At 43.5% G+C, this 25,519-nt stretch overlaps 1 protein-coding gene across 2 annotated transcripts in view; it reads left to right on the forward strand.

The window, feature by feature from the left end:
- RPN2 (ribophorin II) overlaps nt 1-25,519 on the forward strand; it is a 58,524-nt gene that overhangs the window by 22,656 nt on the left and 10,349 nt on the right. For both annotated transcript variants that reach the window (XM_073606524.1, XM_073606526.1), the window contains exons 5-13: nt 1-27; nt 1,361-1,495; nt 1,594-1,770; nt 3,183-3,301; nt 14,789-14,894; nt 17,120-17,211; nt 17,285-17,399; nt 23,052-23,246; nt 24,174-24,260. The exon at nt 1-27 is cut by the window's left edge and continues 49 nt beyond it. In XM_073606524.1, coding sequence (XP_073462625.1) covers nt 1-27; nt 1,361-1,495; nt 1,594-1,770; nt 3,183-3,301; nt 14,789-14,894; nt 17,120-17,211; nt 17,285-17,399; nt 23,052-23,246; nt 24,174-24,260 — 1,053 coding nt within the window. The remainder of the gene's footprint in view (nt 28-1,360; nt 1,496-1,593; nt 1,771-3,182; nt 3,302-14,788; nt 14,895-17,119; nt 17,212-17,284; nt 17,400-23,051; nt 23,247-24,173; nt 24,261-25,519) is intronic.

Raw genomic sequence — 25,519 nt, forward strand, 5'->3', positions numbered from 1 at the left:
CTGCGTAGCATTGTGGAAGAAATAGAAGTAAGGAAATCTTTGTTAATGAGTGAAGATCAGATGTTTTTTCTTTCCTGATTAAATGGGAAGAGTGAAGTGCTCATAATAAACCTGCCCTTTTTAGTACAAAACTCAACAAAAAAAGCCAAATGGGTGTTTTTTTGCAAATATATTTCTGAAGTGCGTTAGGAAAATTACAGCTGGAAATGGATTGGTAGCTCCTCCACTTCCTTATTAATGACCATGTGGCTGTAAAGCAGAAAAGTGAAAAAAATATGAGCAGACGGGCTCTTTATTGTAGAAGAGACGTGCTAAATCTCTTCTAAATTGAGGCTGGGTACACACTGCCGTGCGAATCGGCTCACAGCAGAGGTCCGGTGCGTCCCTGTTCACCGTTTTCAGGTTCGCTTTCGGTGCAAATTTTGGGCTGAATTTGGACCTGAAACAGAGCCAAAGGCACACCCATGACTTCTGTGCAATTCGCTCCTCCGCCGTCCTGGAGCTGTGTGAACTGGCTCCATTGAGAGCTGGTCACAGTCTCCTGACATGCAAATTGGGAAGCCGCATCCAATTCACAATAGTGTGAACCCAGCCTAAAAGACAAGTCTGGGATTCCTGAAAAAAACAAAATGATACTCACCTCGGTGGATGCAGCATCTGTCCCCCGCCTTGTCCAGACCAAGAACTGAGCGATCAAACACCACTGATCGCTCAGCTCTCAGTCTTCCGGCTGCAGAGAGCTGGTGTCTGTCAGTCTCTCTGCTCTGCCCCTCCAGCACTCACTGGAGCGCTGGGCTGTGGGGGGGGGGGGGAGGCAGGAGTGGCTGGCTCAGCTTCTCAGTGACTTGCCAAGAGGCTGAGCCAGGTGTCGATCAAGGCATCTGGTTGGATCCCCAATGTAAAGTCAGGATCTTCCCAAGCCTGGACCTGCTCTTTGGTGTTGGCCTGCTGTTAGCTGAAAATGGGCCACAGGCGTGCAGTTCGTTCTGCACTCCTGTGATCCAAAGAAGTACAGCCAAAAGAGTTTTGGCTATACTTCTCCTTTAAAACAAACCCCAGCCAAAGAATCAACATGTCAATTAAACAAAATCTTTCCAGTGTCATTTTATACTTTTGTTCTCTGTGAATGGCTGAGATGGGCTATGCAACCGTGTTTTTATGTTCTACCCTAAATCGGTTTAATCGGAAACCTGGTCTGACAGGTGGACTATGCTTTAAAGGTCCTCAGTATTTTTTTTTTTTTTTGTTTTTTTTTTTTTTTTTTCCTTAAGCTTATTTTTATTTACGTTTTCTGTAAAGATAAACCTCTTTATAAAATAAAGTTTTGCTTGTTAAAAGCTTGTCTTTGTTCTTGCCTCAGGATCTAGTGGCACGTCTAGATGACCTGGGCGGTCAGTATCTACAGTTTGAGGAAGGTCTTGAAGCCACTGCTCTGTTTGTGGCAGCTACTTACAGCCTGTCAGACCACGTTGGCGTGGAGCCCGCTCTAAAGGAGGTAAAGGAGTAGAAAACTGTTTAATTGTTCTGTGCTGCATGACGATTGATGGGTCAAGAATGTTTGGTACTGAAATTTCTCGCATTTCTATTTCTCAGGAACAGATAGTCCAGCTGGTGAATGCCATCTTTAGCAGGAAGAACTTTGATTCCCTCTCAGAAGCCTTCAGTGTGGCGTATGCAGCCTCTGCTCTATCCCACAATCGCTACCACCTTCCCCTCATAGTGGTGCCTGATGGACCTGCCACTGTGTCTCACAAACAGCCTCTCCTTAAGGTGCATAAAAGTGATACTAAACACACTGTTTAATTTACATTCTCCCTTCTATTTCTGTATGTGGATGATGGCACTGTAATTATTTTAATTTAAAAAAAAAAAAAAAAAGTATCAAAGTACCTTTTTTCCTAATCCATATACAACTGTCACATGCTTGTCTGCAGGGAAACATAAGGAGCTTATAGTCCTCATGTTTCATGTTCAAAATTAAAAAACAGCCTTTGGAATACAGAGTAAAAATAAAAAATATCCATAAACTGTTTTAAATCATCATACAAATATATATTTGAAATCAAATATTTATTATTTTTTGGAAATAATATTGAGTGAGCAGATTTCTGCCAGTCATTGGCTGTGTCACGCCCCTCCAGCCTGTGTCTTAGAATAACCGGGAGGAGAAGCCTCTGCATGTAATAATCTACATGTAATATCCCATTCCATTGTTTTTAGCTTGTTAGTGGGCATGGAGGAGGGCGGGAGTGGGCTGTCATTTACCACAGTGAATACGTATTATACACATGTGTGACTGTAGAATCTTATGGGCTGCTCAGATGTGATGGGGAGGAAATGCTCGGCATAGAAATATACTGAAAACTGAGCATGTGCAGAGCTGCCAACACTGCTCTGCAAAATCCCGGAAAGGTCGAGAAACAGCAGGATCAACCAGATTTTTTGCACAATGCAGAAAACTAATTTCATAGTGGCTGGGTGAGTATGAACAGCATGTAATACACCATTTACTAACAGTTTTTTTTTTTTATGATGTGGGTTTAGTAACATTTTAAATGAGAACTGACACTTAAAGCGGAAGTAAGCCCGCTGGCTTTTTTTTTTTTTTTCCCTACACCTGCAAGGGAAAAGGCATAATGAGCTAGTATGCACCGCACACTAGCTCATTATGAGATACTTACCTTAGAACGAGGCGCCGGCATCTCACCCTGTCTACGCCGAGGGAGCTGACATTTCCCCTCGGCGTGTCTTCCGGATATCGCGGCTCCGGCGCTGTGAGTGGCCGGAGCCGCGATGTCGTCACTCCCGCGCATGCACGCGGGAGACTTCTGTCCGGCAAGCTCCGGAGTTTGCCGGGCTGTCAGCCGAGAATCCCCTGTCCGCATGCGCCGCTGCAGTCAGCGGCTCATTGCAAGGGGAATATCTCCTAAATCGTACAGGTTTAGGAGATCTTTTTTTTACCTACAGGTAAGCCTTATTCTAGGCTTACCTGTAGGTAAAAGTTAAAAAAAAAAAGGTATACAACCGCTTTAACATCCAGTGACTGTTTGAAAGACGTGATTTGAGTATTGAAGATCAAAGGTTTAATTGATATCTATATAGCCATTGTCAGTGCTTTGGGATAAATTTGATGGGTAAGCTTATCTGGGAAAACGTATTAATCTCTCTTTTCTTGTGTTTAGTTGCTAGTTACAAACGTCCTTTCTCAGCCGTTGACAGAAGCCAAAGTAACAGTGAATCAAGCCAAGTCCAGCACCACCAAAGCAACAGTATTGCAGCATGCTTCATTTGCAGTTGCTGGGTAAGCGATTTTGTTTTGGGCAGCTTTTAAAACTTTCCGTTTTGTAATTCTTGGTTTGTTAGTTTTTCTCCATACATGCAGTTTCTTTACCTGTGTTAATGGCCAGTAATTAGTAAGATTCTGAAGCTGTTCTCCAGCAAATGGTTAAATTACAGTAAAACCTTGGTTTGCGAGCATAATTTGTTCCAGAGACATGCATAATCCAAAGCACTTGTATATCAAAGCATTTTTTTTTACAGGGTATAAAAGAGAAGAGAGGCACCTCTAAGTGTAGCAGTAAGTTGCTAAATGTTGTACCTTCATTAAATGTAACCATATTGCTACACTTAGAGGCTCCTCTCTTCTTTTTTTTTTATACTCAGTTGTGACATGACGCTACTCTTATATCAAGACATTGCTTGTATATCAAGGCAAAATTTATTAAAACATTTTGCTTGTCTTGCAAAACACTCTCAAACCAAGTTACTCTCCAAACTAAGGTTTTATTGTAGTTGAAATATATGTATGTGAACTGTACCTGCTGAAGGAATTTTGTATTTTGAATATATGTAATATGAACCAGGCTACTTACTGGCCAAATCAAGTGGCAATGTGTAAGAAAAAAAGAAACGAATGCAGCCACTACATCTATAAACTACAATATACAGTATTAGTTTTTGGGTTTAATATTACTTAAAGCAATGTTGCCTGGTCCAGGACTGACTTCAAAAGTTATTGTAGAATGAAATGGTAGAACACAGATAAGGTAATCCCTGTTCTTTCCTCCTGTCAGGAGTTTCCTAGTGTTAGATTCACAGGACAGTGCAAATGCCTCAGAGAATGGGTGCTGCCCCTTTCCCTTAGCCCCGGTTCACACAGGGGCAGCACGACTTGGCGACCTGCAAAACGACTTGGCGACCTGCAAAACGACTTGGCGACCTGCAAAACGACTTGGCGACCTGCAAAACGACTTGGCGACCTGCAAAACGACTTGGCGACCTGCAAAACGACTTGGCGACCTGCAAAACGACTTGGCGACCTGCAAAACGACTTGGCGACCTGCAAAACGACTTGGCGACCTGCAAAACGACTTGGCGACCTGCAAAACGACTTGGCGACCTGCAAAACGACTTGGCGACCTGCAAAACGACTTGGCGACCTGCAAAACGACTTGGCGACCTGCAAAACGACTTGGCGACCTGCAAAACGACTTGGCGACCTGCAAAACGACTTGGCGACCTGCAAAACGACTTGGCGACCTGCAAAACGACTTGGCGACCTGCAAAACGACTTGGCGACCTGCAAAACGACTTGGCGACCTGCAAAACGACTTGGCGACCTGCAAAACGACTTGGCGACCTGCAAAACGACTTGGCGACCTGCAAAACGACTTGGCGACCTGCAAAACGACTTGGCGACCTGCAAAACGACTTGGCGACCTGCAAAACGACTTGGCGACCTGCAAAACGACTTGGCGACCTGCAAAACGACTTGGCGACCTGCAAAACGACTTGGCGACCTGCAAAACGACTTGGCGACCTGCAAAACGACTTGGCGACCTGCAAAACGACTTGGCGACCTGCAAAACGACTTGGCGACCTGCAAAACGACTTGGCGACCTGCAAAACGACTTGGCGACCTGCAAAACGACTTGGCGACCTGCAAAACGACTTGGCGACCTGCAAAACGACTTGGCGACCTGCAAAACGACTTCCACGGCGACCTCCAAAACGACTTCCACGGCGACCTCCAAAACGACTTCCACGGCGACCTCCAAAACGACTTCCACGGCGACCTCCAAAACGACTTCCACGGCGACCTCCAAAACGACTTCTGTATAGAAGTCTATGCAAGTCGCCTCAAGTCGCCCCCAAAGTAGTACAGGAACCTTTTTCTAAGTCGGAGCGACTTGCGTCGCTCCTATTAGAACGGTTCCATTGTATAGAACGGGAGGCGACTTGTCAGTCGGCTAGGTCGTCTGACAAGTCGCCCCTGTTTGAACTGGCACTAACAGTTAGCGTGTTGATGTACATGGGATTACAGAAGAACGATATGTAGAAGAAATTAGTGACGCTTCTTGTATATAAAATCGTGGAATAATAATTTACAAATGCATGGATTAAATAATGGTATTTATATCTACAACCCCAATTCCAAAAAGTTGGGATGCTGTTGGAAAATCTACCTAAAACAGAATGCAATGATTTGCAAACTTTACTATCACTAGATAACATACAGTCTTGGCCGAAATTGTTGGCACCCCAGAAATTTTTCCAGAAAATCAAGTATTTCTCACAGAAAAGTATTGCAGTAACACATGTTTTGATATACACATGTTTATTCCCTTTGTGTGTATTGGAACAAAACAAAAAAAGAAAGGGAAAAAAAAAGCAAATTGGACATAATGTCACACAACTCCAACTCCAAAAATGGACTGGTCAAAATTCTTGGCACCCTTAACTTTATATTTGATTGCACACCCTTTGGAAAAAATAACTGAAATCAGTTGCTTCCTATAACAATCAATAAGCTTCTTGCACCTCTCACCCGGAATTTTGGACCACTCTTCCTTTGCAAACTGCTCCAGGTCTCTCTTATTGGAAGGGCACCTTTTCCCAACAGCAATTTTAAGATCTCTCCACAAGTGTTCAATGGGATTTAGATCTGGACTCATTGCTGGCCAGTTAAGAACTCTCCAGCGCTTTGTTGCCATCCATTTCTGGGTGCTTTTTGACATATGTTTGGGGTCATTGTCCTGCTGGAAGACCCAAGATCTCTGACTCAAACCCAGCTTTCTGACACTGGGCTCTACAGTGCAACCCAAAATCCTTTAGTAATCCTCAGATTTCATTATGCCTTGCATGCATTCAAGGCACCCAGTGCCAGAGGCAGCAAAACAACCCCAAAACATCATTGAACCTCCACCATATTTCACTGTAGGTACTGTGTTCTTTGTAGGCCTCATTCCGTTTTCGGTAAACTAGAATGATGTGCTTTACCAAAAAGCTCTATCTTGGTCTCATCTGTCCACAAGACGTTTTTCCCAGAAGGATTTTGGCTTGCTCAAGTACATTTTGGCAAACTGTAGTCTTGCTTGTTTATGTCTGTGTGTCAGCAGGGGGGTCCTCCTGGGTCTCCTGCCATAGCGTTTCATTTCATTTAAATGTCGACGGATAGTTCGCGCTGACACTGATGCTCCCTGAGCCTGCAGGACAGCTTGAATTTCTTTGGAACTTGTTTGGGGCTGCTTATCCACCATCCGGACTATCCTGCGTTGCAACCTTGCATCAATTTTTCTCTTCCGTCCACGCCCAGAGAGATTAGCTACAGTGCCATGGGTTGCAAACTTCTTGATAATGTTGCGCACTGTGGACAAAGGCAAATCTAGATCTCTGGAGATGGACTTGTAACCTTGAGATTGTTGATATTTTTCCACAATTTTGATTCTCAAGTCCTCAGACAGTTCTCTTCTCCTCTTTCTGTTGTCCATGCTTAGTGTGGCACACACAGACACGCAATGCAAAGACTAAGTGAACTTCTCTCCTTTTTATCTGCTTTCAGGTGTGATTTTTATATTGCCCACAACTGTTACTTGCACCAGGTTAGTTTAAAGGAGCATCACATGCTTGAAACAACTTATTTATCCACAATTTTGAAAGGGTGCCAAGAAATTTGCTTTTTTTCCTCCATTTTTTTTGTTTTTTCCAATACACACAAAGGGAATAAACATGTGTTACTGCAATACTTTTCTGTGAGAAATATTTGATTTTCTGGAAAAATTTTCTGGGGTGCCAACAATTTCGCCCATGACTGTATCAAATGTTTAAAGCGGCTGTAAACTGCTGGACTTTTTTTTTCCCCCCTACCTGCAAGGTAAAGCCAATAAACTGCGTAAAGAGGGTTCTTTACTGTAAGAGCGGTAAAGATGTAGAATTCTCTTCCACAGGCAGTGATTTCAGCAGGGAGCATTGATAATTTAAAACCGTTAGATAAGCACGAGCGACCACAACATACAGGGATATACAATGTAATACTGACATAAAAGCAAACACACAGGTTGGACTTGTGTCTTTTTTCAACGCTGATCGCTGGAGGCTGTTTTTCATCTTCACCCGTCTTGCTTCAGGGTTTGCGGCCTCCGTCTCTGTGACTGGCTAGAGCCGCAATGTCACACCCGCGCATGTGCGCGGGAGCTACCGTTCACGCCGCAGGGCTCTGAAGGAATGGCATGGGTGGCTGTTCCTTCAGAGCGCATGTGCCAGTGATGTCACTGGCTGGTATAGTAGATATCTCCTAAACGGCGCACGTTTAGGAGATATTTAAACTACCTATAGGTAAGCCTATAATAAGGTAAAATTAATGTAGGTAGAATTTAACTAATTAGCGACATGTCAGTAATATGATTGGGTTTAAAAGGGCATCTTAGAGAGTAAGAATGTCTTAGAAGTAAAAATGGGCAGTGGTTCTCCTCCGGACTATGGAGAAGAGGGATCTCCAGGCTTGTTCTGCCCTCAGTTCAAAAGCAATGGCTGTGACCATCTTGAGTAAGGGCAAATGCTTTATGTAGCATTTACTTCCTGAAATACATCTGCCTTTAGCTCAAGCTGGCAGTCGTCTCCCCGTCTTGCTCGTGTAAATAGACTTCTAGCAGCGCTGAACTACATGGCTCTCCTTAAAAAAGATGCTGCTGCTTCAGGTTCTCCTCAGTGCTGGCCACAAGTCTGCAGGCCTGGACACTTATTTTGGTCATTTCTGTTGACTGGGCTTATCATTGTATAGACGAGGCTCATCTGTACTGAAGTGAACAGTTAGAATTCAGATTGTCTGGTCTTTCATTGCAGCAGGAACCATATGATTTATTGCCTGCTGACATGTGGCCTGCAATGTAGGGAGCTTGGAGTAGCTTTTTCCTCCAGGAAGGGCAAGTAATTCATCACTTGGTTTGGCCTTCATTTTGTTATCCCTCCAAGACCAAGTGAAACGTCAGAAAATTAAATCCTGCTAGATCACTTCAGGTTGGTCTCTTTTGCAGGTATAGCTATGTACAACATTAAAAATAAGTGTCTATACTGTTTAAAATTCAGTAATGCTCTTTCTCACCCTGCTCTGCACATGCTCAGTTTCTCTCCATTTTTAAGCACTGTTGAGTTTGTAGAGACCCATCTGACCGCCTTAAGGGTCAGTTCACAACATGGAAATGTTCCGGATGCTTTTTTATATGTGCGTTTTTGATGCATTCTAGTGCATATTTCTCCCTTCCCCTTTCAGGACAGTACCTTGGAGAGAGCGTAGCTCCACCTCTTAACAGGAAACACTGCGTGACAACACCCCTTTAAAATTAGCTGCATGCCATCAGTTTTAGTGTTTTCTCTGCTGTGGTGGAAGCACTGCTGGGGAACCAGAGGGGCTGTGCTCTCTCCAAGGAGGGGGTTTTGGCAGTACCTTTGTTTTTTCTTATCATACCAGCCCAGCTCCCTCCCACATGAGAGGGGGGTTGCTCCGGTGCCCATTCTTTTGCCGGCTCACGGGAGTAAGGGTCTGCTGGTGGTCGTCCGCCCCGGGGGGGGGGCACGGTTGTGCTCAGTTGGAGTGTCGTGCAACATGTCGGCGCCGAGTCCCAGATGGCAGGTGACGTCATTTCTGGGGGGCGGAGACTTCCGGCGGGGCATAGCAGCACGTGGTTCCGGCTGCTGGAACGCAAGAGGAAGGGGCGGGTCATCTGGCTGGGTTTTCCTTCTTCTCCAGAGCAATGGATGCCAGAGGAGATTCATTTAAGCAGCACACAGGCAGCTGCTGCGGCGCTCGTGATGGAGGAGCGGTGTCGTCGGCAGCAATGGCAGATGCAGGCATCCAGGTTCTCGGCCAGGCCCAGGTAGGAGAGGTGCAGAGGCACCTCTTTCCTGTTCTTCACTGGGTGGTGGTGGTTTTGTTTGGTGTGATGGTTAGAGCCTGCAGCTGTCTGCTAGGATGACACGTTCCGTTAACAGTTCAGCATGCAGGGAAACTCTGGGGCATGGTGGGGAGTATGCTTTGGGCACCATGTTTCTTGTCTCTCTATTTCAGTAGTATCTCGCTAATAGAGGTATGGGGGTTGTTTCCATCTAACAGAATGCCACCACCAAAACAGAACTGCAGGAAGAAAATGCCCTTCATGCAAAAACCCATTAAGGGACTCATGGGCCAAACTGCTTTGCAGATCCTGCATTGCTGGTTTAGTAAGGGAAGAATCCACACAGGAGTGTAAGGAGCTCTTTTCCTCAGTGAGAAAGGAATTAGAGACCCTAGGGACAGTACGGTCCCTTATGAAGAAACAGGGCCAGAGAGTTCCAGCCAGGAACAGAGCTCCTAGTCCAGTCTTCCTCCTACCACTTCAAGACTAATTGAAAGTGAGTCAGAGGAAGAGAGTATTCCCCCCTCAACAATTGACTCAGAGGAAGATTGAGGGGAAGAGGAGACGAGAACGTCTAGATATAAACTAACTCTAGAAGAAGTGGATGACTTGCCAAAAGCAGTCTATACCACTTTGGAAATTCAAGAAGAGAAAGCCCAGCTGTCATTACAGAACAAAATGTACCGGGGCTAGAGGAGACAAAACAGAGTTTTTCCTGTCCATGAAGTTCTGACCGGTACAGTTAAGGAATGGAAGGAGTCAGAAAACTTAGTTTATTTTCTAGAGCCCTCAAAAGGAGGTTTCCTTTTGAGGAGGATGAAGCGTGGAATAATAGACCTAAAATGTATGCTGCCTTCTCCCAAGTGTCTAGACAGACTGATCTAGCAATTGAGGACATGGGCGTACTTAAAGAGCCATGGACAAAAGAGCAGACGCACTGTTAAGGAAAGCCTGGGACTCATCCTTATCTAACCTAAAGCAGGCAATGGCCACTACAGTAGTAGCCAGAAACATGGATTGCTGGCTGGAACAACTTAAGGGCCATGTGGTAGCAGGCACCTCTAGGAAAGATTTAGCTAGAGTCCTTCTCTATCCTTTTAAAAGCGGTCAAAAACATGGCAGACGCCTCGGCGGCATCCATCAGAATGTCGGCCAGGTCTTCAGCCTTTGTTAATTAGCCAGGATTAAGACCTGGTCAGGGGACTCCGCTTCAAAGGTAAAGTTGTACGGCATTCCCTTTACAGGAGACCTGATGTTTGGACCAGAATTAGAGACCGTCCTTGCTAGAACGGGCGGACAAGAAGAAATCCTTTCCACAGAAGAAAGTGGTGCAGCAAAGGAAGAATTTTCGTCCTTTTCAGCAAGCCCATAAAGAAAACGATCAGACCCAGAAAAGACCCTGGAATCCTCAGAGGGAGATGCAGAGGAGGGGTGCTCTTTAGACCCCCTGAGCAAACCTCAAAAAAGCAATGACAACCATCTACCAGTAGGCGGGAGGTTACAGGCCTTCCTGCCAGGATGGGGAAAAAGCAATAAAAAGCCCGTTTGTTCTGAATCTAATCAGTCAAGGATATCAGCTAGAATTTTCAGACACCCCCAAGCCGGTTTTACATTACAAACCTTCTGAGGGATCAGGAAAAAGCCCTGGCGATGATGTTTCTTCTAAGAGAACTAATGCAACAGGGTGTTCTTTCCAAAGTCCCGAAGGACCATGAAGTGAGGGGTTTTTACTCCCAAATTTTCTTGATCAAGAAACCATCTGGAAAATTTCGTCCGATTCTCAACCTGAAGATTCTGAACCAATCTATAAAGTACAAAAGATTTTCTCTGTGAAAAAATTACTCACCCCCAACTGTTACATGGCATCCCTCGACATGAGGGATGCTTATCCTAATATACCAATTGCAGCTACATCGCAGAAATTCCTGCGACTAGCAGTCAGTTTGGGGGTGGGGGGAGAGATTTGGCACATTCAGTTCAGGGCATGGCCCTTCGGCATTTCCTCATCCACCAGAGTGTTCATGAAAGTGATGGCAGAGGCTCTGGAGTCCCTGAGACTGAAGGGAAGTGCCTTATCTGTACGATCTACTTCTGTTCGCAGAAACAAAAGATTGGTAGCGGTCAATCTGCAAATAACCTCCCTGGGGTTACTCTAAACAGCCTAGGTTGGCTTCTGAATCTCCAGAAATCAAATCTGATACCATCTCATCGAGTGAGGTTTCTGGGATACGAAATGGATTCAGTAGAACAAAGAATCTTCCTCCCACAGGAGAAGGTAGAAAAACATGCAGTTGGCTCTAAGAACACTTCACACCAACACAGAGGTTTCAGTAAGGGAAGCCATGTCAGTCTTAGGTCTGTTAACCGCTTCAGTGCAGTGGGCCAGGCTACATGCTCGACTTCTGCAGGCAGACATTCTACTAAATTGGACACACCAGAAACCTCTGGAAAAGAAGTTCAAAATAGGAACAAGGGCAAAATGGTCACTTTTTTGGTGGAGAGACCAAAGTAACATCTCAAAAGGACTCCCCTGGACTTTTTCAGTAATGCTGAGAGTAACGACAAATGCGAGCGCATGGGGGTGGGGAGCTCACCTCGAAGAGCAGACAAGACAGGGAGTTTGGTCTAAGCCAGAGAGGCAAGAAGGTCCTCAAATTGGAGGGAGTTAAAGGCTGTCCATCTAAGCCTCCTATTCTTCCAGCAGGCCTTAAAAAAACAGGATGTCCAGGTGTTGTCAGACAACATGACAGCAGTATTATACTTAACAAAGCAGGGGGGCACAAGGAGCAAGACCCTGATGGAACTAGCTCATCAAATGCTGAGTTGGGCAGAGGACAATTTGGTCTCGCTGTCCGCAGTTCATCTGAAAGGCACGGAAAACACCCTAGCAGACCTTCTCAGCAGAAGGCAAGTAAGGGAGGCGGAATGGTCATTAAACCAAGAGTTATTTGAGACGATCACTGAGAGTTGGGGGCCTTCCTCAGGTGGACCTCTTTGCAAACCAAATGAATGCAAAAAAAAAAAAATACATATACACACATACACACATACATACGCCTGCCTGGAGTTTGCATGTTCTCTCTGTGCCTGCGTGGGTTTCCTCCGGGTACTCCGGTTTCCTCCCACACTCCAAAGACATGCTGGTAGGTTAATTGGATCCTGTCTAAATTGTCCCTAGCATGTATGAATGGGAGTTAGGGACCTTGGATTGTAAGCTCCTTGAGGGTAGGGACTGATGTGAATGTATATGTAAAGCGCTGCATAAATTGACGGCGCTATACAAGTACCTGAAATAAATTTTATATATATATATTTTATTCATTTTTATTTTACTAGTTGGTGATCTGCGATTTTGATGGTTTTTTTTTGGGGGGGGGGTTTGTGATTGTGACATTGTGGTGGATATATCGGATGCTTTTGACACTCTCTCACACACAGATCCAGGTCCCTGCTCAGTATTACGGATTGATCTACAAAGTATCACTGCCCACCTATACCTTGTTTACCACCACTGCGCCTCGGAGTATACACGAAAAAATTCTAAAAGGAGTTTTTTCAAACACCAACCTAACTACAGCTGCCACTTTATATGAAAAATTAAATAAAGTGTTTTCTTCTATAACGTGTAAACCTATACGTGAAAAACAGTGGCGCTATTTGCAAACCAATATTTACACCCTTAAAGTGAATCCTTAACTAAATAATTATACATCTGTACAATTGTAAAAATATATGTATATAGTGAACACCAAGTGATGAGTGAAAATCATACAAAAAGTACTACAAAAAAATTATACAAAAAATACACTGCAACTTAATTTACAAAAACCTTTTCCGTAACAAAAAAGTTCTTTTAAGAGCAAAAAATTCCTTTTGGTTGTTGTGATAAAGTCTTTCAAAAAGTGATATCTTCTTTACAACTTCCACCACACCCAGGTGCTGAGTGGACCCACTCCCTATGGAAATTCACTCACCAGCTCCAATTGCCCACACTTGCGTGTAAGGCTACAGTGCTTTTTGTACCCAAACAGGAAAGATCACAGCGACAACCCAGCCATCCAAATATAAGTGCAGGACTCGTTCCACCATGTATGGGGGAGAGGTAAGGGCGGTTATCGCACACACCAGAATGTGTCAGATGTGAAAATTCTGCCAGAGGTCTGTCTCCATGTGTTCATCTCTAGCGCTGCTCAGTATTACCGGCAATCGCGGGTGCCCGGCAGACATCTCAGGCATGTACATCGGCTCCCGAGCGGCGCGCACGCGCCCCCTAGATGGCCGGGAAGCCGAGGACATCATGTGACACCCGCCCAGGATGGAAGAGCCCTCCTGCAGACGTCATTTGACTATGGGCGGGGAAGGAAGTGGTTAATAAGGACATGTGTTTTTTGGTGCATTTATAGGTGCAATCCAGTGCGTTTTTGATGCGTTTTACCACTTTTCAATATAGTCCAGTTTTTATGGAACTGGAACACATCTAGACTGACCACACTATGGTGTGAACTATGCCATTTGAAAGCCATATAACCTACTATCCATGCGTTTTTGATGCAGAAAAAAATGCACTCGACTGCATGTGGTGTGAACTGGTTCTAAAGCAAGATTAAAGCCTCCTATCCTTTAAAGCCAAGGAAGCTGCTTCTGTTTGATCTGCAACTGCCATGGTGCTGCACATATGATCAGTTATGACACCAGCCATTTGATGATTTGACAGTTTAGTTGAGGACACAAGCATATGTGACAGTGACAACCCGGCATTTCAGGAATGTAGCTGTTTTTTTAAACTGTTGAATCGATGGGTTTAGTTCCACTTTATGATTAGTAAATCATAAAGCGGAACTAAACCCATCGATTTAACGCCAGCTGGCAGCCTCCAGCAAGAGGAGACAGGAGCAATACTGGAGGCAATTTACAGCCCACATTAATATTTGTAGCATAATTATTCATGTGGAATGCATGTTCCTTGCAAAAGAAGATTATTTTTTTTTATCAAGTTGTTATGGGTGAAGTTCCACTTTAACATGTTTTTGTAAAGTAATCCAAATTTGTAAAAATAATTTTTAAAAAATCCTTACTAAAATCTGCAGCGAATGGCTCTGTTCCTAGAATCGCCATCTTTATAGTGTAGTCCTGAGCCCAATAGCCTATCAAGAGGCCTGGTCATTTCCAAAGGGGTTTTGGGGGGTGCCTGCTTCTGCTCTAATTTACAAAATGTTGGTATTTGCTTTGACTGTTTTGTGGATCAGGGCTGCTTTCCTCCTGTATAGTTACCTACACACTTTTTTTTTTTTTTCCTCCATCAGTAAAAATTGTTATCTCATCTATAAATGTAATTATGCAATATCCTAGATCAGGTTAGGACCAGTAAAACCAAAAAAACGTTCTGTGTAAAAAAAAAAAAAAAAAAAAAAGGTGCTTCTAAAATGGGGTGTTGCTTTGGATGCAACAGGGTTTCTGCCCACAGATGCTTGTAATGGTAATCCATCCCGGGGTACACATAGTGGTTTAAGCTCTTGCCATACATCACTTTGTCTTCACTTCATCTCTGATGCATGTTTAATCACTTCGTAGCTAAGACCTATGCCCCACTTGTTAAGTCATGCCTTTTCTTTTATTAGAGACTTATTTGAATTGAATTTCATGGATTCCAAACCAGCTAGCGGGTACTACGACTTTTCCATAAGTGTGGAGGGTGACAGTCGTTACATGGCAAATCAGGTTGAGGTGAGTATGACCTTAATTCCTTGTCTGACATGAAGACCTGCGATTTATCGTGTCAACTTGTCTATGTGAATGTGCTGCATTGTGTGATGTAGTGCGCTCCGAGACCCTTTCATTTCGAATGTACAACCTAATTATCCTAATAACCCACTTAGAATGCCTGTCTGTGTAAGGTTCGAGCTGTGAATGATGTCACCGAATTCTCACTTTCCCCGTTTCTCGGCCCCTTGAGATGAGCGAGAGACTCTTGAATGAAATTGTGTAACTCGGTAGGACACTGTGTCCTCATTCTGCTATTTTGAACACGTTTTAGGATGTAGAGCAAAGCTGTCTTTTTTAGCTTAGTGATACAGATGACAAGCTGTGCATTCTCTCCCTTAGAGAAGTAAAATTATACATGGCTATTAATAAAATCGTAAAAGGTTTTTAATGAATAATCTTTATGGGCGTATTTATTAAGATTGGTAAAATAATTATACCTAATTGCCCTGCATGGCCCTGTCTTACTAGTAATGTTTTCCCAGTTTTTGTAGAAAACTAAATTTTGCTTTACAAAGATTTTCATTGCGTTTTACAATGTAAAATGACAATAGGGTATAAAAGTAATGCACAAAGGGGTACAGTAAAATGAGAGGCATAGATAGCAGGATTACAGAAAACAAAGTTTTGATGCTGTAAAAAAGGGTATGGTAGAGTAGAGGTAGGAAAAAACAAATGTGCTCCTACCTTGAGACAAATTTGCTTCTTTAGCTTCCAACATTTAGAATGGCTGAGGCCTGCTTTAGGCCCCATGTACACGGGACGCTGTTAAACGCACGTTCAGAGGCAGTTGGATGTTTTTTTTCAACTGCCCCTGAACTCATTCAATGTTATCCTATGTGACCATGTACACAGTCTCGTTTATTGCTGTTTTTTTCCATTTGCGTTTAACAGCGTTTGTTTGGAAGCAAAAAAATGGGTTTAGACGCAGAAGATTTCCACGTTTCAGACGCCAAACGCGGTTCCCTGTGTTTAGACGCGTTTTAGTTAATAAGCGTTTTTAAAGGTACCCTATATTTTAGACCTGACAAAAATATGATGGGAAAACAATGAAAAAACATAATATAGTTAAATGTTTTAATTACTTGCGATGATTCATAGACCATCCCTTGATACAATGCAATACACCACTAGCATTGCTGTATCCAAACTTTAATTGGAATTTGACCCATATGTTCAGATTTGACCAAGATGACCCCACCATTGAGGTAGGTACGCAGCTATTCGTACATGTTTACAAAATATCCTGCCGACATTCGCTGCGCAATCAAAGGATGGGTCCAATAGCAACGAACTCTGACTCTGGACCTCTCACACAATTTTCTATGTCGTTCTAGCCTCATCAAGAGCAACGTCAGGAGCATTTCCTCACATATGCTTATTATGGGATCCATTGCAAAAAAAAAGCACAGAAATAGAGGCAAATACAAGTAGACAACTGCTCTCTCTGCTGCTGCTACTCACTCTGGTCAAAATAACTGAAATGGTTAACTACAATGTTTTTTTTTTTTAGCTTGGGGAGGGTCTTAAATGAGGTAATTTTAATAAACGTTTCTAGACGCAAACGCGGCTAAACGGTTGTTTTAAACGCAGGTTTCAAGGTGTCAAAAAAATTAGTTCAGAGGACTTTGCCTTATCGTCCCGTGTACATGGGGCCTTAGGGGATATACATTATTGATTAAACTTTTTGCATAAGCGATACAACTTTCTTTATACATTGTCAGAGTAATCTGTAAGATGGTATTAGTATTACATGGTATCTACAATTCATAAAGAAAAACAAAAAGTAAAGAATATATACATATATAGAGTTAGACAAAAGTATTTCCAGACAAGCAATATATCTATATTTAAATACATAAGTCTACTGACCATATAGAAACAGATGTATTGATTTATCACATCTTATTCTTATACCAAGTGGTCCAGGTTTTCCAAATTCTATCAAACCAAACATTTGCATTGTTGTAGTAGGCTAATGTTTTTTCAAGTCCGATATGAATGAACTAAATTGATTACTTCTGAGATAGAAGCGCCCATGTCCTGTTTCGAATGTCTGGTAATTGTTAAACAGAACCGTTTCAATGATATATTTAACGCTTTAAAAAAATAAAAATGCCCCTTAGACATTTTTAATGTTTTAATAATCTTATTGCGGAGTAGTAATTGTAATTATAATGTGTTTGCAGCTGAAGGTAAAAGTGTCCACCGAGGTCGGAATCAGCAATGTTGACCTGTCTGTTGTAGACAAAGACCAGAGTATCTCTCCTAAAACTTCGAGGTAAATAAAGAAACAAAAAAAGTCTTTCATAAAGATCCATGATAAACTGCTAGTAAATTTCTCTCTTCTGTAGGGTTTTGTTCCCCTCCAAAGCCAAGGGACCTTTCACTGCTGATGGCCACCAGAACTTTGCTTTGTCTTTCCAGCTTGCTGATGTGAACACAGGGGCCAGTCTAACACCACATCAGGTACATATGTTGTAGAAACCCGAAAGCACACCCATCACAGCCCTGAGCAATTTAGATTATGTTTAAAAAAAAAATAAGTGGAGGAAGCCTTCAGTGAAAACTTCATGTCAAAACAGTGGGGAGGGACAATTCCCATACTTCTCTTTTAAGCAGGAATACACCCTTTTAAGGTGTCTGGCACCTGATTTTAGAGAGTGTGTGCAGTTTATGTAAATTACTTTTGAATTTAATTGACAATTTGGCCCTTTGGTTACAAGGATGTCCAATTTGTGTGTCTGTCAACCTTGGACTTCTAAAAAATAAAAAAATGGATTAAGTTTGTAATAAACTGTTATGCTTTTTTATACCACCATTCCCCGTTCTCGGTACCTAGCAAATTTAGAGAGTATGGAAATTGGCAAGATCTGTCATCTTCTCTCGGTGGTGCTTTCTTACATCAGTAGATTTACAAGATGCCACTCTTCATATCCTCATCTTCCTTGCACAACAATGCTTCTATTCTTTGCTGGGGGAACCAGCACTGCTTAATTGTATCATTACTAATCGGGTTCTCCTCTGCATCCCAAGTGTTAGCAAAAGTTCTTGCCATGGTTCTTGCTCTTCTGCTGACCCATTTCATTCATGCCAGAGAATACTTGGATGACTGTCTACTGAAGGACTCCTCCACTGTGACATTGTCGGTACACATCCAAAAGACTATTCAGTTCCTTCAAATCTTTGACTAATCAACTTTCCAAAGTCTGCTCTCCAAGCCTTCACACTGTCAGGAGTACCTGAACCTACTTTTGGACACAGCTCAAGCCAAAATCTTTCTTCGAGAAATGATTGCCTCCTTAAAGTGAAGGAAAGCTTTGTGTTTTATTTTTTTTAAATAACAAACCTGTTATACTTACCTGTGCTGTGCAAACCTGTGCTTGCTATGGGGGCACTCGTGGATACTCGCTCTGCTCGGTTTGTCACTGGCTCTGACAGCATTGGAAGCCAATAGCTCCTACTGCTGTATCTGAGCCAGTGAGGAGCGAGAGAACCAATTTTCTATTCACCATGTCCTTGGCAACTGATGCCAGCCTTACTGGTCGGTGGGGAGTTTACATCAGATTGTCAGTACAGCCCCTTTTTTTTTTTTTTTTTTTTTGCAAGGTCACTCAGGGCGTTTTCAGACACTGCCACAGCAGTGGTCTACATTAGCCATGCGCGCAGAACCAAAAGTCAAGCCTCAGTTGCCTTCCTGGTGGCCACTGCTTCTGTTAGGCAAGTTTCTGAGTTGACTTCTGAGCTTTCTTGTGAGGAGCCTTTTCTTGTGTTGCACAGGGACAAGGTGGTCTTGAGACCAAAACCTGCTTTTCTCCCCAAGGTGTTCTTAGATTTCTACCTCAATGAGGGTGCATTGTCCTTCCTTATGTCCTGCTCCGAAACACACCAAAGAACTTTGCCAAAATTGCATGGATGTTGTCAGCATCTACCTGGCAAACCATGGTTTCTGTTAGCAAATCCTTTTTTTTTTTTTTTTTTTTTTTTAAAGATATTTTTATTGCATTTTCTAAACATACAAACAAATAAAAAAACAACAAAATCCAAACCATAAAGTACAGAATGCTCCTATGTCAGCCCCTAGAACAGAAGGAGGTTGTGCATTATAAATCGAAGCGAATAACATCACTGATTTGGTCCCCAGAGACCAGTATCCTGGGGATTGAGATAGGGGGCGGTGAGGTCTGGTGAAATATGCAAGTAGGCGACCCACTTTATTACCATGTTCAAACGTCTTCTGGGTGACATAGAGCATCCGCTTTTTAGTGAGGTCTAGCAGGCAGAGTTCGTACTCCCTGCGGCTTTGCAGCCACGGGGTTAACGTAGCCGCACCGGGGGTTTGGGCGTAGGCCGCCTCTGCCACTAATAATGCATTTTCTAGTTCCTTAGTACGTTGTTAGGCATTTTTGCGTAGGATAACAGTGATAGACATGAAGGTTCCCCTTAACACGGCCTTGAAGGCTTCCCAGGCCGTTGTGGTTCCAGTGAAACCCTGGTTCACTCACCAGTAGTCAGTGATGCCCTTCTGGCATTTACTCTGTACGATCTCATCCTCCAGCCAGTGAGAGTTCAATCTCCAAACCCGAGGGCCTGCTCTCAGCAGGAAGAGGAGATCAATAGACATAGGGGCATGATCAGAGATTCCTTGAGATAAACGCGAAACGGATTGAACAAGAGGGAGAACCTCTGCCGGGGCGAATGCCAGGTCTATGCGAGACATAGTATGGAAGGAGTCAGAGTGACAGGAAAACTGTTGATCATCTGGATGCTTCCATCGCCACAGCTCAGTGAGGTCATATACCTGAGTCCAATCAACAAATGAGGGGTAGGGTCTGCCCCCTCCCCGCAAGTGGTCCACAGTAGAGTCAAGTATAGCGTTAAAGTCGCCTATAAACAATAGGGGTCCAGGGGATCTGGACAATAGAGGGACAGGTGGGAGAGAATATCTGGAGAAAACGGGGGAGGGAACGTATACGTTCACCAGTGTAAAAACTATGGAGACTATACGAAGGGTAATTTATAATAAAACGTCCTGCAGGGTCCATTTTTACTAGCAGAATTTCTGCTGGGAGGGACTTAGCCAGCAGGATTGAAACCCCCGGGAATACAGTGGAACCTCAGTTTGCGAGTAACGAGGTTAACGAGCGTTTCGCAAACCGAGCACTGTATTTCTAAAAATCCTAACTCGGTTTGCAAGTGTTGTCTCGCAAAACGAGCAGGATTCAGGCCAAAAGCGGTGTGCAGTACCACTGTTGGCCTGAGGTGGGGGGCGCCGGAGCAGAGCCGAAAGTCGCCGATTGTCGGCCTTCGGAAATGCGCAGAAAGGCCCAGCTGGCCTTGGAAAGGCTCGTGAACGGAGTCTTTCCGAGGTTTGCCGAGGTCCGCCGAAGTGTGCTCGGGCCTTTTCGGCTGTTTCCGAGGCTCTCCGGCTCCCCCCCACCTCTGGCTGCATGCGGTATTGCATCCTATTGAATCAATGGGAAAACTTGCTTTGATATGCGAGTACTTTGGATTATGAGCATACTCCTGGAACGGATTATGCTCGTAATCTGAGGTTCCACTGTAGTTCGTGTAGATGGCATGGTATTTGGTGGCTAACCAGGGACGTTTAAGAGTCCGTTACGAAATATCAGTAAGGTGGGTCTCTTGAAGGCAAATGATACGAGGCTTATGTTTTTTTAAATAAGAAAACACTAGGGACCGCTTGTGAGGTGAGTTCAAACTCCTGACATTCCAGAAAATTAGTTTTAACACCTCAGCCATAGAGAGTCTTATTTAGTATAGTAGCATGAGGAGAGTCCTCGAGCTTTACAGCATACCACATATAACATAGTTTACAGTATTGTCTATAGTAAGGATGCAATAGTAGCAGAGAAAAGGTGTCTATAGGAGCATATAAAACAACAAAAAAACCTGAGAGTCCAGTCAGTCTCAGTACCCCTGGCTTGGGATCAGACCGGCGTGATGAACAAGGCCATAGCTTCTTTAGGACAGGAGCAAAAGTGAGCTTTGCCTTCATAGATGATCCGCAGCTTAGCAGGGAATAGCATCGCATAGGGGAGGCCTTCATTGTGAAGACGGTCTTTTACGGCCACATTGGACATGCGCTGACGTTGCACTTCTGCTGAGAAATCGGGGTATATGGAGATGGAATTGCCGTTGAACTTAAGCAGACCTTTTTCTCTGGCAAGATGCAGGATAGCGACTTTGTCAAGGAGGTTGACTATTTGCGCAATCAGAGATCTTGGTTGGGCCCCTGGTTGTGGAGGGCACGGGGGGGGGTACGGTGCGCACGCTCAATTTCAAATGCATGCGAGAGCTCCTCCGACCCAAAAACATCACGCAACCATTTATGGAGGAATAGGGTGGGAACCCTCGGATCGCTCCGGGAACCCCCCAAATCTGAGATTGTTCCTTTGGGAGCGTTTTTCCAAATCGTACAATTTAGCTCTAAAGGGTCACTAGCCCATCTGTGGCTGTGCGTACAGTCGCAGTTAAAGGATGCACAGTATCTTCCAGGGAGCTGACACGTTCCTCCAGCTCCCCTGTCCTGTCCCTCAGGTTCTGCACGTCTTGCTTCAGTAAGGTGAAATCAATATGGATGCTCTCCATTTGTACAGTGAGAGAAGCCTTGAAGTCTTTTATGGCCAGCATGATTTCTGCCAATGTGGGTTCATCTATGGAGGGGCTGGGGGAGGTGGTGTCCGCTGAGCAGGCAGGGTGGAGTCTAGGGGTGATAGGTGAGTATACAAAAACATATTATGGAGGCACACCCTAAAATGCATTGAAATTCAAGATGGTGCTGCTATAAGACCAACAAACAGTACAAAAGGTGAGTAGCCTGGGTGTGAAAGGCTGCAGATATAGTCACTCACCCCTTGTGCAGAGATCTGTGTTGAGGATAGAGTTGGCTGCAGCGCGGCCTCGTGCGTGGCTAAAGAATCGGCGCCATCTTGCCGTCTGAACTGGGCCAGTTGCTCCACCGCAGATTGGGGCGTGGGTGGCCGTATTTGTTTACTATCATGCCTGGAACAGGTGCCCGCCGTCTATAGGAAGGGTTCCGTGCCACTTGTAAGGTGATTGGACCCAGGATGCCTGCAGGATGGATGTTTAGAGCCGGAGCTGTGGATCTAAGCAGCCGCTCTCCTCTAGCCACGCCCCCCGTTTGATTCCGGTTTTTTGTTCTCCCTGGGGGCTCTCATAAAGGCCATCTTGCTTCCTGCTCCACCATTGCCAGGTGAAACAGATAACTTATTTCCAGGGCCTATGCCCTTAAAGAGAGAGTTCCTCCTTTACCCACCAGGCTTGTTAGTGTCTCTTAGGCTTTCCAGCATGGATAGGATACTAGGTAGATGCTGGATTCAGCCGAAAGATGCTTTAAGCTGTTATTTGTTATTTTTTTGTGGGCCTGTTGGCAGTTCTTTTGCTTTGTTGCTGGCCACGCTTGAGCTTATTGCTTTGGATAGTCTCATGATCTATAACAGTCTTTCTCAACCTTTTCAACACAGGGGAACCCTTGAAATAACTTTTGCGGTCTCAGGGAACCCTTTCTAAAAATGACTATGTCTACAACTCATGATACATTGGTGCCATGGTCAGTAGGAAGAATGCTTACACTTGTGGTCGTTGGGAAGAATCCTCTCTTACAGACAACTGAAAAAAAAAAAAGATTAATGGTGTCAGTGGGAACTTATCAAAGAGGCAAATATTGTACATTGTTCAAGGAACCCTGTACTTCCATGGAATCCTGGTTGAAAAACTTTCATCTATGATTTAGAAGTCCAGTTTCCTGTGCTGTACAATTAAGCTAAAAAGCTTTTTGTACTTTGTTCCTCTGGTCACTCCTTTGTATGCTAAAAAAAAAAAAATGGATTCAAGTGGAGTGGGTGGGATTATTTGAGAGTACACTAGTGGGCAGTGTTCAATCACCTGAAGGTAGCCAACATACTGTATAACCCATGGTCTATGAATACAAGCCCTGTGTCAAATTTACAAGCAAGTCAAATTTCCCTTTTTATCATTACATACGTATCTGTGTCCTGTCTCTGGTGATGGTTTATTCATATGAACTCTTCACACTTTTTATGATCAGATGCTAAGGTTTTTTTTTGTTCTTTTTAGACATTCGTTCGGCTACACAACCAAAAAACAGGCCAGGAAGTTGTGTTTGTAGCTGAGCCAGACACCAAGGGCACCTACCGGTTTGAGTTGGACCCAACTGAAAGAAAGTCAGAGTTTGACTCTGCATCTGGAACGTATACTCTGTTCCTGATGGTAGGAGATGCTACCCTGGAGAATCCAATACTTTGGAATATGGTATGTGGTGTTTATTAATGGCTTTCCATGTTCCAGCTGCAATGATAAACATGAAATTAATGTGGCTGACAAGAGGTCTTGCACCATAATCTTTCAGAAACTCGTATTTAAAAAAAAATGTTTTTGGATTAAATAATTTTATATGATTGCAGATTATATAGGCCTACTGTGAACAAGAAATCAAATTCATGGTTAGCAAAAGAAATGTAACAGTTCGTGTAGCACTAATAATAAGTTAATTGGCTAAATCTGAAGATTCCAAAAATCATTCATACACATCCACTACTTGGTGGACCTGTAATCTGTTTTTCCAAACTTGATTCTTACTGTTTGGTTTTTTTTTGGTTTTTTTTTTTTTTTTTGTTTTTTTTTTTGTTTTTTTTTTGCTCTTGGTTTTTTTTTCTTTCTTGTAATGTCCTCTATGATCTCCTGAAACCCTTCTTTTTTCCCTTTTTAGCGGGACTGCGACATTGCGGCAGACAAATCTGACCCTAAGTGACACTTTTTGGTAACCAGTGACATCAATACAGTGATCAGTGCTATAAAAATGCACTGATCACTGAATAAATGGCACTGGCAGGGAAGGGGTTAAGTGTTCCCTGGCAGTGTGTTCAGTACAGTATTTTTGTAGCTGCTGACTTTTAATTATTTGGGGGGAGCTTGGAGCTCATCTTTAACTTTCATTGATACTGCAGATGCTGTTCTGCATACGTTTGTTTACTCAGGACTATAAAGATCAGCTCCTGTGATAATAAAATATTAGCCGAGCGTTGTCAGGAAGTGGCCAGAGGGTTGCGGGGAGGGTGGAGGAGTTGAACTTATTACACGTGCCCTGTGTGTGTGTTATGCCCAAAGTCTAAAAACTGTTTAATGTTGGTTAAAAATGTAATAATGTTGTAGTAATATGTTTGTGTTGGTCTTATTCAGGCTGATTTGGTGATTAAGTTTCCTGAGGAAGATGCTCCAACCCCTATGCAGAGCAAGAGCCTGTTCACTCCCAAACCAGACATACAGGTAACCAGAGCTCCAGAAACTCTGGAAATATGAATGTTGTTATGAAAGTACTGTCTGGGATGATTGCTTCTGGATGATACACGTGTACATCAATCATTTGACATCTGATGTTTGACATACATTGCGCTCGGAGTGTGTTTAAAAGGGACGAAACCCCAGAAGTTGTTTATAATTGATGCGTCAGGAGTTCCTGGTTACCCCATATATTGGATGTTTTGGTTTGCAGCAACATTGAGCTTGGGGTAGACACCCAGTAGCTGCAACAGTCCCTGGATTACAAGGTGCAGCTTTTGTTCTTCTCATGTAGGATATTTACATCAGCATACATTTTTGGTAACTTTGTATGACAACACATAACCTGATTGAGAGAAATGCATAAGACTTCATGAACTGCACATAGCATTATTGAGGACCTGAGAAATATATTCAGCTCTGGTGCAGGTCTGCTTAGTAGCCAATCAGCTTCTAACTTTAGCTTTTTTTTAATTAAGCTTTGACAATACAATTCGGGAGCTGATTGGTTTCTATGCAGAGCTGCCCCAGATTTTGTATTCTCCGGTTTTATTAAACCTCCCCCAATATGCCCTTCAGAAGGATGGATCTGAGCAACTTAAGAAGGATGGATCTGAGCAACTTAAGAAAATCTATTAACTTGTTCTATCTGCAGAGAAAGGTATAGATGGCCACAAGTTGAGTACTGCAAAAATCATACACTTTAATGCCCCGTACACACGGTCGGACATTGATCGGACATTCCGACAACAAAATCCTAGGATTTTTTCCGACGGATGTTGGCTCAAACTTGTCTTGCATACACACGGTCACACAAAGTTTTCGGAAAATCCGATCGTTCTGAACGTGGTGACATAAAACACGTACGTTGGGACTATAAACGGGGCAGTGGCCAATAGCTTTCATCTCTTTATTTATTCTGAGCATGCGTGGCACTTTGTCTGTAGGATTTGTGTACACACGATCGGAATTTCCGACAACGGATTTTGTTGTCGGAAAATTTTATATCTTGCTCTCAAACTTTGTGTGTCGGAAAATCCGATGGAAAATGTGTGATGGAGCCTACACACGGTCGGAATTTCCGACAACAAGGTCCTATCGCACATTTTCCGTCGGAAAATCTGACCGTGTGTACTGGGCATTACACTATATATGTTTGTGCATAGGCAAGCACTCTTGCTAGCATCTATGGCTCATACCCATTTTTCAGCACACTAGATAAATGCCAGAGAGCTGCCAGTCAAAAC

Source organism: Aquarana catesbeiana, linkage group LG12 (assembly GCF_042186555.1).
Source record: "Aquarana catesbeiana isolate 2022-GZ linkage group LG12, ASM4218655v1, whole genome shotgun sequence".
Classification (NCBI taxonomy): Eukaryota; Metazoa; Chordata; class Amphibia; order Anura; family Ranidae; genus Aquarana; species Aquarana catesbeiana.